General features: G+C 33.0%; 2 protein-coding genes across 4 annotated transcripts; one reads left to right on the top strand and one right to left on the bottom strand.

The window, feature by feature from the left end:
* Positions 1-1,191: 1,191 nt before the first annotated feature.
* Positions 1,192-5,564, bottom strand: LOC121263084 (peptide methionine sulfoxide reductase A1-like). Of its 2 annotated transcripts, XR_005940188.1 has the most exons (3): positions 4,961-5,564; positions 1,396-1,707; positions 1,192-1,315 (listed from the first exon to the last, which is right to left on the bottom strand). XR_005940188.1 is itself a non-coding variant. In XM_041165873.1 (2 exons), the coding sequence occupies exons 1-2, from the start codon at positions 5,501-5,503 to the stop codon at positions 1,456-1,458; spliced, it is 795 nt and encodes a 264-aa protein (XP_041021807.1). In that variant the 5' UTR covers positions 5,504-5,564; the 3' UTR covers positions 1,395-1,455. The 2 variants fall into 2 exon arrangements, 1 of the variants encoding a protein (XP_041021807.1); XM_041165873.1 differs by lacking the exon at positions 1,192-1,315 and having other exon boundaries at positions 1,395-1,707.
* A 2,355-nt stretch (positions 5,565-7,919) lies between these two features.
* LOC121263138 (ras-related protein RABD2a) lies at positions 7,920-12,246 on the top strand. Of its 2 annotated transcripts, none has more exons than XM_041165942.1 (8): positions 7,920-8,175; positions 9,308-9,380; positions 10,011-10,058; positions 10,142-10,189; positions 11,199-11,270; positions 11,375-11,530; positions 11,622-11,725; positions 11,943-12,246. In XM_041165942.1, exons 1-8 carry the CDS (start codon positions 8,162-8,164, stop codon positions 12,034-12,036), a joined length of 609 nt encoding a protein of 202 aa, XP_041021876.1. In that variant the 5' UTR covers positions 7,920-8,161; the 3' UTR covers positions 12,037-12,246. The 2 variants fall into 2 exon arrangements, with proteins under 2 accessions (XP_041021876.1, XP_041021877.1); XM_041165943.1 differs by having other exon boundaries at positions 7,947-8,175; positions 9,308-9,345.
* Positions 12,247-14,197: the final 1,951 nt, after the last annotated feature.

Raw genomic sequence — 14,197 nt, 5'->3', positions numbered from 1 at the left:
TGCGTATGTCCTATCAAATTCAAGTGCTAGAAGAAGCAGCCTGAAGCTGCGTTTGGATGTTAAACTGAGTTGAGATGATAAAATATTATTAGAATATTATTTTTGAGTAATGCTAGAGAGAAGTCACTATAGCAGTGCACACTTTGTACTCACTACATGACTGCTTCTAATTCTCTACTTCTTTTTTTTTAGACTTGAGAAATGTGTAGTCTAAATGATGCCACATCATGTGTACAAAATGATTACTCCCAAGAGTGACTGCTATCTATATTTATTTATTATTTTTTAATATTATTATTATTTTGAGATTTGAAAAATTAAATTATTTATTATATTTTATGTTAATATTTGAAAAAATTATAATGATTAGTTCAAATGAGTTTGGAATCCAAACTCACCAACATTACACTTCTAATTATTTTCACAATTATTTTATTAAAATGAGTAGTGAGAGAGTACTAACCTATCGTTTTTAGTTTTTACTTAATCATGTCTTAAATGGGACATTTTAATAAAACAATTTATAAAAATAATTTTTTTTTATAAAAATACTCTCATATTTTAAAATATAGTTGTAAAAAGAATTGTATTTATAACATTCCTCATTTATATACATATATATTATTGCAGTACTTCTTTCTTTAACGTGCTGGGAATGCCTGGCTATGCTGCTCCACCATGACCACGCTAGCGGGGTCGGTGGTCCATAAAAGAAGATGATTATTTGGGGTGTATTCCAGCAGCACTATGAGGTGAGTTGATTATGCCAAGATGATGTGCAAAAACAAAAACTTCCCGACAATCATAGTGTCGACTGATTATACCTCCCATGCCAGGATTAGACAAAGACGCCTATCAGCTATGCCCATCTCGATAGAAATTTAACTGTATTTCTTTTTTAAGCCCAAAAATAAATTCTTCCAAACACCTAAACAACCATACATGGCTAAAGAATGTAAGGAGCTTCGTGTACCATGGCATCATTCAGAAAATGGTGCATGCATTGCTCTTGGGACAGAACACCAAAAAACTCCATCGTATCATTTAAGCCCTTCACTCCAGAGGCAAATATGAATGAGATGAGACTTATTTTATCAGATTAGAACGACACCCTTAAATTTTATTGATATATATATATATATATATATATATATATATATAAACTAGTCAAACTAGCGTTGGAACAAAAGATAAAACATGCCACCAGTGCAGATGCAAATGTTGATGATTGTTGGAAAACACGTCTAGTTTCAGATCCACGTCCAATAGGTAAAAATACACTGGGCATTCTTTATTATAGTAGCGTTTCATAAAGCCTCAGGCATATGAATATATATATATATATATATATATATATATAATAGACAAAAGGACAAACCTTATAGACAATCATAGTCTCAGGACTCGTAACAAGAATATCCACTCTGGCTGGGGCTTGCCCCTAAGAGAAACTAATTAGCCATAGCATCGGATCGGATCATTGCAGCCTTTGGCAGCAGATTGTTGAAAGCCAAATCGGCCACCTTTTTCAAGGTACTGCTGATGGTATTCTTCTGCTCGGTAAAACTTCTTGGCAGGCAGAATCTCAGTCACGATCTTCCTGTTCAAGAGCTTCTGCTGACGCTCCAGAGACTCTCTTGCTGCCTTCTCTTGCTCAGGCGTGTAGAAGTATATACCGGATCTGTACTGCGTCCCCACATCATTCCCCTGCGCATCAAGTATTTCCAAGCCATTAGGATCTGCGAAGTGGTTTGACATGAGAAAAATGTATTTAACGTGGTAGGATAGAGATGGCAGAACATCAGATATAGAAGTATAACAGGAATCTCTCTAGTACAAGCTTGAATCTTCAGATTTAGCATACGGGCCTGCAAAAAGGGGGAAGCCACACAAGTTCGGCTCTTTATTTTAGCATTTGTTGGTCTTCCTGATTCTCTTGGGAGTCCCTATTTCATGAATTCTAACTTCATCTTTTCATCTTTCAATATTTTTTCTTCATACACCAGTATTTGTGCCGGTCGTCTCAAAGTGGGCTGTGGGCATACCAAAAGGCATCTAGATATGATCATGGAACTCAATAATTTAGTACGCAGTATAGGAGCTCCCAAGATCAAATCCTTGCACTTACACTCAGCAACCTGAGACTTCAACTGTATGTTTATTTAAAATAGGCAAGTTTGAAAGCATTCTAGTGGCAATGGTTAGAATTCAGAAGGTAAGAGCCTGAAAGCCACCGGGCGAAACACCCATGGGCCACTGACCACAGAGGACAAGCTCTGAATAATTTTCATCCAAGCAACCTAAATTTTTAATATATGAACTTGATCTGTTATACCTTCCAGAGCATCATAACGCAATAAGCAATTGTTTTCATAGCCTTAGGAGTACTTGTCCATAGTATATATACAAGAAACCAAATCCAACACGGGAAGGAGGCATCCTTTATTTTTCCTCTTTTATTCTTTTTTCCCCTCCAAGCGAGAGAGAAGGAAATTGAAAAAGGTAAAAGGAGGAGGAGATCTCCTTACATCAATGACACAGGGGAGTGCAGTCCTCACACCAACTAGAAGCCGACCAAAGGTAATCATCATTATAACAGAACAAACTATATATATAGAACCCCATCTAAGTATTTAACAATTAAGTCTCAAATTAAGCTTGTCATTACTAAGCCTACTTGAAACCAGAAAATGTGCTTGCCTGCAACTGTAATTGGTCATCCAGATAGTAGATAAACCACGCAAAGAAATCACACTGATGGTAGAACAAGCACAAATGGGTAGCAAACTAGGTTGTAGGAGTAAAATACCGCATATCCTCGTGACCACAAATAGCATAGTAATACCCACACACCCTAAATTCACATTCTAGTTGAGATTCATATACCTCAATGGGGGAAGGTAACCATCGACAAGCAATACACCAATGCCAAAAAGACATGGGTTATGGGTTACCACTTTTCTGGCCTTAAAATATTTTCTCCATCTTCCTCCCCTTGTATGGACCATGTGGGAGAGATTTTCCAGCATCTTTTTCCTTACACAACACACCACACCTTGCCCAAACACTGTAACCCAGAAGGTTCAAAATCATGGAGAGCTTTGAAAGAACAACATATTTGACTAAAATATGCAAGGGGGGCAATGGCCATTAACAATAACAACCAAATGTCGAAAAAGACCACAGATTCTCTCTCTTTTCTCTAGTATCCATTTAAGAATTGCGATAATATCTTATCAGTAACTGGCACATGTATTTTTGTACCATTTTTAGAGCAGATGGTCAAAGCACAAGATGAGCCTAGGAGATACCATAATGGTCCAGCCATACACTGTCTTGCGATAAAATAGTTCATAGATCACAGATTCTGACCCTTATTCCTCCCTAAAAAACAACCAATGAAAGGAAAATAGAAGCTGCCTGAATATCAACAAATTTCAGGCAAACCTAGTGCCTCTTATCCAATCTGTTCTTTTCTTAGAGAAGCAACCAATCGAAAGAGTGAAATTTAAGAGTGGAACCCAATTCCAATATGCCCCCAGATACCTCAAGCCACATTAAAGATTCAGTTGACATTAACAACACAACTAAAAAAAGATTATTGATATGACTTTCACTTTATCCATCTAGCCCATGTCCATCTCCTCAAGGACAAATATAATCGTCCTTAAAAGCCATTTTTTAAAGCAATGTGGCATTCCTTTGTGAGGCACACATGCTTATTGATAGCTTATCACCTTTTGGTAATATAAATCAAAATATACTTGCATATATCTCAAAAAATGCCAATGAGTAGACAACATGTCAAAGAAAATTCAGATCACCATGCGAACCATACGTGAAAAAATGCACCTCCCAATTATCATATTTCACAAAGAATATATCACTCATATAACATCATGTGTACACAAGTAAAATTTCACACGCAAAGAACACATGGAGAGGAGCATTTTGGTAAGTAGTCCCAATTATAACCATTGGCATTAATTGATTATCAATCTCACGAAAAAGATAAAGGCATTAAATTTTCTCTACAGTCAGTAACCATCTTCAATACTTCCCCAAGTAAAATCAGAAAACATTCAGAAGTGGACATCCACCCAACAGGACGATTGGAAGCACCTAGCTAAGGACAGCTAAACAATAGGGGCACAACATTAAAAACACATATTCCTATTAAATTGATAGTAACATCATAGGGAACATCTAAATAAAATCAAAACTGTTTCTGTATAGACAAATATGACCAAAAAAAAAAAGGATGATTCTGAAATTTTTTTCTCCTGAACAAGTAATCGGTAGAGTTTCAAATAAAGAAAAACATAATAGGATATTAAACTAGGAGGATCAAGCAGCGCATTGACAAACAGACATAGATCCAATGCACTTCATCACTACTCTTTCATTTCAGATAAAAAATAGATAAGCCAAAGCCAGGAAAATCCCAAACAAGCACTGGTTTAAACACCGTATCTATCCACAAGAAAGAATAACGTACTATATATATATATATATATATATTTATATAGATATAAATACACTGCCTAGAAGACATTCAGAATAACCAGAAATGCGTAGAGCCGTCCACAGAGCTAATCAACTAAATATGTGGAAATTTTGGTGAAAACAACCATTGACCCAGCTTAGTATAAGCTTAGTATAATAACAAGGAAACGACCACATAGCAGAGCGCGGACATATTAACAAGGAAAACAACCGTAACCTAGAAAACATTAATCTAAGGAGAACTCGATCAAAACCCCAGAATTATCCGTCAAATCACGGTCAAATTCAATCTTCATTCCTAGAATGATTAATTAAACCACAACAATTCAAAGCACCCATCAGAAATTAGAGCAGACATGAGTAGAAAATCAATTACAGCACGTCAAAATAAGAGAGACGCATGTCCGATTTCTTTCAAGTTTAACAGAGAAACCCAAAACCTAAACATACCCACCTGGCGATTAAGCGTGGTTGGGTCATGCCTGGCCCAGAACGCGTCCAGGAGAGCGTCGAAGCTGTACTCCTTGGGGTCGAACTGGACCCTGACGACCTCGGAGTGGTTGGTGGTACCCGAGCACACGTCTTCGTAGCTGGGACTATGCACGAACCCCTGTGTGTACCCGACCTCGGTCTTGGTAACGCCAGGAACTCTCTGGAAGGCCAGCTCAACCCCCCAGAAGCAACCGGCCCCGAACTGTGCGAACTCCTGGCCAGGGGCTGGAACGTCGTCGTCCGGTCCCTGCGCAATCGACGCGTCGGCTGCGGATTGTGTGGCCCTGGGGGAGCCGAAGCCGAGCTTGTTCAAGAGGTTCATGGTAGTCGTATGTCGTTTGGAGAGATGTCCGAGGGGCCTGTATTTGGACTTGGAGAGAGGATTAAGGAAAGGTTTGCAGAGTGAGGATGAGAAGTGGAGGAGGGGTGAGGTAATGGTGGTGGAGCTGCCGCTGCTAGTGGCCGTGGTGAGGGTGAGCGTGGAAGAGGCTAAGGTCTTGAGCATTGTACTTGTGGATGATGTCTCGTTGTGTTGGCTTTAGTTTTAGCATTTCGGCAATTTTTTTACCAATTTATGAGGGGAAGTGGATATTTTCATAATTTCATCTTGGAATTTGGGATGTTTCGTTAGTTCCTATTTTGTTGGGCACTCGGTCTATTTAATTGAAAAAATGCATTAGTTTAAAATTGAGCAAAAATGATCAATTTATGGTAGTAGTTTATCCACATGGTCATTTTTCAAAATATCTTATACCGTCCTAATATTTTTGGAGAGATAACGCTTCATTTATTTTCACAATACATCTTATCTTATTTTATTTAATTATTATAATTTTTTAAAATTCTTATATAAAATAAAATAAACAATTCAACTTTTATCGAATTATAAAATAAAAATAATATTAAAAATATATATTCTAATAACATTTTATTCAACTTTTAACTTTAATCTCAACCCATCTTATCTCATCTCATCTATGAAAATAAACGAGAAGATGGTGAATTGAGTTAAATTGAGATTAAATCAGATTATATGAGATGAAAATTAAATAAAATATTGTTAGAATATTATTTTTTAATATTATTTTTGTTCTAATATTTGAAAAATTTGAGTTGTATTGTATTTTGTGTGAAAATTTGATAAAATTATAATAATGAGATGAAATACATTGTAATAACAAAATTGAGATGAGATAAGTTGTATTGAGTTGAAATGGAAGAGTTAAGATTTGTCTTTCTTTTTACCTTATATAATTTATACCAAAGTTAGGTTCTTCTAGTTGTAACCTATATAGTTTGGCCTTATTTGTTTTCACAATTCATCGCATCTCAACTCAACTCATCTTATCTTATCTAATTATTACAATTTTTTTAAATTTTCATATTTAATTTTTTCAAATCTAAAAATAAAAATAATATTAAAAAAACATATTCTAACAATGTTTTATTCAACTTTTAATTTTAATCTTAATTTATCTCACTTGATCTCATCTCATCTGTTCAAATAAAAGAGACAGAGTAAGCTTCAAGCCTGAGCTTTGCTACTCACCATCCTTACACACCACACTTATTTTTATTTAGTTTTATTATTCATAAATTAATCGAATTCTTTTATTCATCATCTATACATTACATATTTAATAAAATAAAATTAAAATTAAAATTAAAATAAGTATGGTGTATGGAAATAATGAATAAAATTATTCTTTCTTGTACAAATTATAAATCTATTATAAGTAAGAGTTATCGATATTGACCTCTCATGTAAAAAAAAATGTCTATGGTCATTATTTTTATTTCTCAATCTCTACTAATTCCTTTAGGGATCTCTAATATCCCAAATTATGTGTGGTTGGATTGTTCATATTTGTTTTTTATCCTTTATTTTTATCGAATTTGTTAATTTCGATTCAATTAGTTCGTTCTGATTCTTCTGTACATGTTTAATCCGCCGCACGAACTCAATTTCATTTAATTATTATAATTTTTTAAATTTTTATATAAAATATAATAAATAATTTAATTTTTTTAAATTCTAAAATAATAATAATATTAAAAATAATATTATAATAATATATTATTCAACTTTTAATTTTTATTTAAAATTATCTCATCTTATTTCACCAGTTAAACAGTCATAATGTATATATTTTTTTTTGAAAATGTCATAATGTATATTTGGTGCATCTTCCCAACGCCAATAATAAATGGTAGTCGGTCCTAATTTGGTTAGCATTTAATATGTTTTGTATTTAATTTTGTAAAAGTTTTTTTATTTTAATTTTTTGTCAATAATTTAGACAAATAATAATATAGATTTTTGTTTGAGAATATTTATTTTTAGAAAAGATGTTTGGATTGTAACGAACTATTTTTAAAAAAATATCTAAAACCAAAATGAAAGCTGAAAACCAATATTTTTCTAAAATTCTTTAAAATCGTTTGGAGTTTAGACGAATGAAATTATCAATAAATCTGAAAATTGAGAAAACTTATAATCTTAATGTAACCTAAAATCAAAATATATTAAAAGGGGACATTAATTAACAAGTGGAAATAAATACTTTAGATGAAAAATAAGGGTGAGATAATGGTTTAATACCTGAATTTTTCAAACGTGACACACTATTTAACGTAAGAAAAATATTTTTTGATTATCAATTAAAATTTTATTGTCGTGATTTTTGTGATAAGTTAAATATTATAAATTGCAAAAAACAAACTATTATCTTAAAATGTGTAAAATAGCTTTTTATATTTATTTTAGAGTAGTGCTTATAATTTTAACTAGTTTTATCAATTTTTTTTTAATTTAATTTTTTTTTAACTTTTTCCGTTAGCATTATTCTTTTTCGAAGGAATAATTCTAAACGCATTGTTATTTTTTTGAAGTCTCAAGAGTCAAGTCGCACGTGCACGGGTTACAAAGACGACAGATCCGTGCAGACCCGGACCTTTCGGTTTCGTCAGCGTCCACTTTGTATATTTGTCATCACTGACCTTGCCATTTTTGTTTCGCTCTCAATCAATTCGTAAGCCCCCTTCCCCTTCTCTCTTCTCTCAAAAATTTTTCTGTAAGCTTTCCCGGTCTGACCGGTCCTATCCCGGTCGATCTCGTCGTTGATCAAACACCGCCATCACCACCACCACCAACGACTCGGTCATGAATCCCGAGTAGTAAGTACTCTCCTATCTCATTCTCCTTATCTTGGATTATTGCGGCTTTTACCGTTATTTGGTCGCCGGGAGAACGAATTTGTATAGAGAAAGAAAATTCTGAATCTATCGTAAATATCGTGTTTTTTTTTTTTTTTTGAAATATCTTTCTCGTGTTTCGTTCAATTAAACGCGTCGTGAATTTGACTATCTCTTTATATCTCTGATGATTTTCTGCTTTCGAGGGTGGTGGATTTGTGGATTAATCTTCCATTTCTCTTTAGGGCATTAACTGAATTCGGGGGATTCCCAATTAATTATCCTTCAGGAAAGAAAAGAAACTTTAGTACGTATTATTATTATTGGCTGTTCGATGTTGTGAACTTTCTTGGCGTTTATTTTTTGTCTAATATATATCGGCAACCAATCGGAAGCATCGTTACCGTCTCTGGCTGGATCTGCCACATGAATGTTTTACTTCCGATTGGTTGATGGTTTCTTATGAAATTTATCATTTGGACTGAAATCATTCATTGCTTGGATTGTAATTTTCAACCTCGAAATGTTAACCGTCTTAGGTTTCAGATCTAAACGCTTGGTTCGATTGGATAACTCTGTGTATGTTTCTGCACGCTATCGGTCGCATGCTTGCATATTTGTTTATTTCTTGTCTCTCGCTCTGATCTGGTGTCGTCTCTCACTGTCCAAGAAAGGTAGTCCTTTCGTTGGCTGGCGCCCATCTCCAGCTCTGTTTCCAGCCTTATTTCAGATACAATTCCCATAAAAAGCTAGAAGCTCGAAACTTTACTTCGAGAAAGAAGGTGCTTCTTGCCGTGTGGTTCAATTTATATTCTGTTTGTTTCTTCCGCTCTGGTGATCACAGTATTAGAGTTAACCCTTAATTAATTCAATTTGGTTTTTGGGTTCAAGACATGAATAACGGTTTGCGGTTGTGCCATACATATGCTACCTAACACTAGTGTCACGCTGCAGCATTTAAGTGAAGACATTGTTGAATATCTTTCACGAGGCCTCACTAATGTTTATGTTTAGCACACTAAATCTTTTTTTGTTAAACAGAGACACATCTGCTAAACAAAGTTACAAATTTGCCATTCAAAAAAGTTTATTGATTTCATGTTCTTTTCTGCAGTGACTATTTGTTCAAGCTTTTGCTTATTGGAGACTCAGGTGTCGGCAAATCATGTCTTCTTCTGAGATTTTCTGTAAGCTATTGAAATTCCAGCCTTCATTAAATGCTCCCCTCCACCTCCGCCAATCTATTGTTGGTTAATTTTTATCTTGTTCATATTTTTGAAATTTGCTTTACCTGATGCTGTTTTTTCTGTTATGCACCCCTCTGGATATTGTAATCCATCAAGCTCAATTTTATTTTCACCATCATTATTGTTTTTATCTTGGTGTAAATGTTTATACTTTTCTTTCTTGCTTAGAAGAGAAGAAGATTTGAGTCTCTATATTCATACTATGTATGGGCTGGTCTGCATTGTTGAGGCCCTTTATAAAGTTGTGATAAGATGTTTGTCTTAAATTAGTGATTATATCATATCAACAAGTGCAAAGAAGCACATGTTTGTACTGCAGTCTAGTCTGTAGTGTAATACCACATGTTTGTATGTTGTGGTATTATTGTATATTATATGCCAAGAAGCATTTGGTCTTCTAAAAAATTCCGGAAAAAATGTTTGTATCATTGTTAGAAAGTTTCCTTGTTGCCAACCATACTGAAGCTACTGTGCTATACTTAAACTTTCTTGATCAAAATTCATGAATATCAATGAAAAGTGGAAATTTCTTTCATCTTCTTGATTAATATCTTCTTCTCTTTGATTCAGGATGATTCGTACGTGGACAGTTACATTAGTACCATTGGAGTTGACTTTGTATGTATCACCTGTGGGTTTTACTATATACTACTTTAACCAAAGCGATATGATTCTAATTGTACTGTTCCATCTATTATTAGAAAATACGCACAGTAGAGCAAGATGGGAAGACCATCAAACTCCAAATCGTAAGCCTTCTCTCCCCCTAATTTTTCTTTAAATTTTATAGGAACTGTATTAGTTCCTGGGCATTTACTTGACTGACTAGTTTGCAATTGAAAATGGTCTTTGGATTGTTTTTATGCATCTGCCTTACCTTTTTAGGTGGTTACCTTGTCCTTGAGGTATTGGGTAAAATGATGACATAAAAGTAAGCCAATGGTCTCTGGATTAAATGGAGTCTCCCTCCCTTTAAAATAGGTGAAGGGCGAGGTCACGGGTTTAGCTTTGCATGGATGCATGAGATGTATTTATTATCACTAGAAACATGATACAGCAGGAATTACTATAGTCATGGTGGTAAATCTTTTTATTGTATTTTTTTGAAGATATCATAGAAACATATATGAGATGAGTTATGCTAGCTTTGGTGCTAAAAGGTTATACATAATTTTTTTGGCGGAATCTCATGATACAATTCTGCATTTTTTTTTTTTGGGGGGGGGGGGGGGGGGGGGGGGGGGGGGGGGGGGGGGGGGGGGGGGGGGGGGGGGGGTTAAACCGGGAAATTCTGATTTATTCCATAATGAGGTTTATAGCGTCTACATTACTTTTTCCATGATCCGCGGTAAGGTCGTTTATTTGAGGTTTACTCCAGGGGTGGGTTGGAAGGATTCTGCCTTGGTGAAGTTTCACATCAATAATAATAATAAAAAAAAAAAATCTGACTTACTAAAATAACAAGTTCAAAAGAAGACATGGCAACTAGATAAACATTGTTATAGACAAATAAGTCTGCAAAACCAATATCATATCATTTCCTTGTGGGTTGGGATCATTTATAGCTTGTTTGCATTTCACTGATGTCCATCTTCATGCAGATAAGGCATTGGGATGGAGAATTTTTTTTAATGCTGCTTCTAGATGGAATTGGTTCAGTTATGCATATCCACGATGTGCATGTTGCTATTGTTCCTATCTAGTTGTTGAAACTCATCTGTTTTTATTTTTTTATTTTACTTTTTCCGGGACATGCAGTGGGACACTGCAGGACAAGAGCGTTTTAGGACAATCACCAGTAGTTATTACCGTGGAGCACATGGGATCATAGTAAGCTCTCTCTTCCTCTAATTTTTTTTTTCTTTTTTGGCATTTTGCTTATGGATGTGAATTTGTTTGAATTTGTCTCATAATGAACTTTGCATGTGCGGCAGATAGTTTATGATGTGACAGACCAAGAGAGTTTTAACAATGTTAAGCAATGGTTGAGTGAAATTGACCGATATGCTAGTGAGAACGTAAACAAGCTTCTGGTTGGAAACAAGTCTGACCTCACTGCCAATAAAGTTGTGTCTTATGAAACAGCCAAGGTAATAGCTATCCCTGACTGTTTTGTGTTTAAATTGGATTATTGATAACTCAAATGACACTCTTGCCCATGATCTGTCTGGGTTCTAATAGGCCTTTGCGGATGAAATCGGCATTCCATTTATGGAGACAAGTGCAAAAAATGCTACTAATGTGGAGCAGGCATTTATGGCCATGTCCGCTGACATCAAGAATAGGTACTTCTCATCTTTACGACTTTCTGATACCGTTACTGTAATAGTCCGTTAGAGAAGAGGTGTTAAATTATAACATTGCATATCAAGGAGAAAACAAGTGCCGGACAGTTTTGAGGAGCTAATTAATAAATAAACTCAGCTTTATTTTGTTATTCAATCCTTGCGTGCAATTGCCTTTCTTCTATGATCAAGTAATTTTTTCATCATTTTTTTCCAGGATGGCTAGTCAACCAATGAACAATGTAAGACCACCAACGGTTCAGATCCGAGGACAACCTGTTAACCAGAAGGCTGGCTGCTGCTCTTCTTAGTTGCTCCTTTTTTATTCCATTGCTATGTATGCTTGTAAGAGCAACCTTCTCTATGAATTAGAGTTGCCGAATCCCCCAAAACCGATATGATGATGATTCGCACGTCAGTTTTCATTTTGGATGTTCTGCCATTCGTACCTTTTTTGTTTGTTTCTAAATGGTCTGTGCCAATGATCATATGCCCAACATCAATCTCTGTTAATTATTTTCCGTTGTTCTTGTCGATAACTCGATGCCCTTTTCTATTGCAGTCAGTGTCTTGGTGATTTGACTTTAATCGTTCTCGTTTTCAAACATAGAGAATAGTTTTTATGATTTTATAAAATAGTGCACAAAATTATTGCGGTCGAGAAACTTAAAATATCTTCAATAACAGTGAAATTGTTTGAATTAGAGATGTTTCCTCGTTTGGTTGTACAAATAAGATGAGATGAAAGTTAAAAATTAAATAAAATATAGTTAGAATATAATTTTTTAATATAATTTTTGTTTTGATATTTGAAAAAATTAAATTCTTTATTAGATTTTGTGTGAAAGTTTGAGAAAGTTATAATCATTTTTTTAGGAAATGAAAGAGAAAAAATTTGAGTAAAAATACTAAAAAGTTAAAAAAATTAAATATAATTTTTGTTTTAAAATTTGAAAAATTAGTATTATTTTTTATGTTTTATTTGAGATTTTAAAAAAGTTATAATGATCAAGTAATTATTATATAAAAAAGTTAAAAATTAAAAATTAAAAAATATTTTATATTTAAGTGATAATTGAGAATGAAATATTCGAGAATTCTTAAAATTAATTGCGTTGACAAACGGATTCTAGGAGTCTAATAAATTTATCTTTATTTTTATGTTTTACTTTATTTTCTTTCTTTCTTCTTTCATTTTTTCCACTTTTTATCGTTTATTATTATTATTATAACTTTGAAACAAGTGGTAATTTCACCGCCCCGCATATGCGGTATCACCCCTAATTACACTGATTTGTTATCATGGCACAAAAGTCTTGAACTTCTGGGCACATTTGAAAGCTTTCCTTTTCTGACGTAAAAATTAAATAAAATTAAACCCGAATACCATATTTACTGGTTGGGTGATCACTTTGTGTCGGGTTATTTACCTTAAGTGATAAGTGACTTAATTGGAGCCTAATCTGAATAATTAAATCAGTTAATTGGATTCGGACATTTAAAATCTTGGATTTTTTTTTTAATACTTACAAATTATTTAGAATTATGGATTACCAATGTAAGGATATTTTTATATGGATATTTTTATATAAAATAGTCGGAAACTATTAACCATTCGAGTAATATTAAATAAAATTTTAGAGTGTACAAATTTCGTATATTTATTAAAAAAATAAAATTATTTATTAAAAAAATAAAATTTTCACTTAACTCTTAAATTTATCCATTTTTTTTTTAAAGTGTGAGATAAATTCATCGGTTGTTTAAATATTTTTCAAAAGATTGTAAGAGCACTCTTAATAGTTTTTGTATTATATAAAAAATGTAAATAATTTAAAGAATTGTTATAAAAAGAAGCTTCATCTGGTTATGTAAAATGAATTGTAAAATACAATTAGCTACAGTACCCTGCTATATGTAGCGGGTACTGTTCATCTTGTAAAAATTTTTTTATTGTTAATATTTCATTTACTCTATCATTTTTATTTATTTTGATTTTTATCATGTAAGTAAATTTTTTTTTATTGTTCATCATTTAAAATACATATATTTTATTTTCTTCTAAAAAATATATTAGAATGATTTTTAAATCAATTTTTTTATATTTGATTTTATTTTTAATTTTTATTAGCTTATATATTTTTGTTTTACGTGTATAGGATTGAATTATTTTACATTGTATATAAAAATAAATTGTAAATATAAAAATATATATGGATATTGTAAATTTATTGGTAGAAGTGAAATATTTAAAAAGAATAAAAAAAATATTTAAATGATATAAAAAAAAAGATAAGTTTATAAATAATATATTATAAAAGTTAGTATATAAAATAGAAAAAATGAATTTTAATAATATATTTTAAAAGATAAGATAAAAAATTGATTGGGAGAGCTCAAAGTCATGTAATCCCATTAATGAAAAAGTACTCGAGGAAAATTAAAGTTAAAAACTTAAAATGCACCCGACAC

This window comes from Juglans microcarpa x Juglans regia, chromosome 4S (genome assembly GCF_004785595.1).
Source record: "Juglans microcarpa x Juglans regia isolate MS1-56 chromosome 4S, Jm3101_v1.0, whole genome shotgun sequence".
In the NCBI taxonomy this organism is placed as follows: domain Eukaryota; kingdom Viridiplantae; phylum Streptophyta; class Magnoliopsida; order Fagales; family Juglandaceae; genus Juglans; species Juglans microcarpa x Juglans regia.
The sequence above is the reverse complement of the archived record's forward strand: the minus strand, read 5'-3'. Positions and strand labels throughout refer to the sequence as shown.

Coding starts and splice junctions, on each gene's coding strand:
- LOC121263084 (XM_041165873.1), bottom strand. CDS start 5,503: ATGCTCAAGACCTTAGCCTCTTCCACGCTCACCCTCACCACGGCCACT. Junction 1,708..4,960: donor CAACCACGCTTAATCGCCAG/GTGGGTATGTTT, acceptor CTTGATGCGCAG/GGGAATGATGTGGGGACGCA.
- LOC121263138 (XM_041165942.1), top strand. Junction 11,531..11,621: donor TGTCTTATGAAACAGCCAAG/GTAATAGCTATC, acceptor GGGTTCTAATAG/GCCTTTGCGGATGAAATCGG. Junction 11,726..11,942: donor TCCGCTGACATCAAGAATAG/GTACTTCTCATC, acceptor ATTTTTTTCCAG/GATGGCTAGTCAACCAATGA.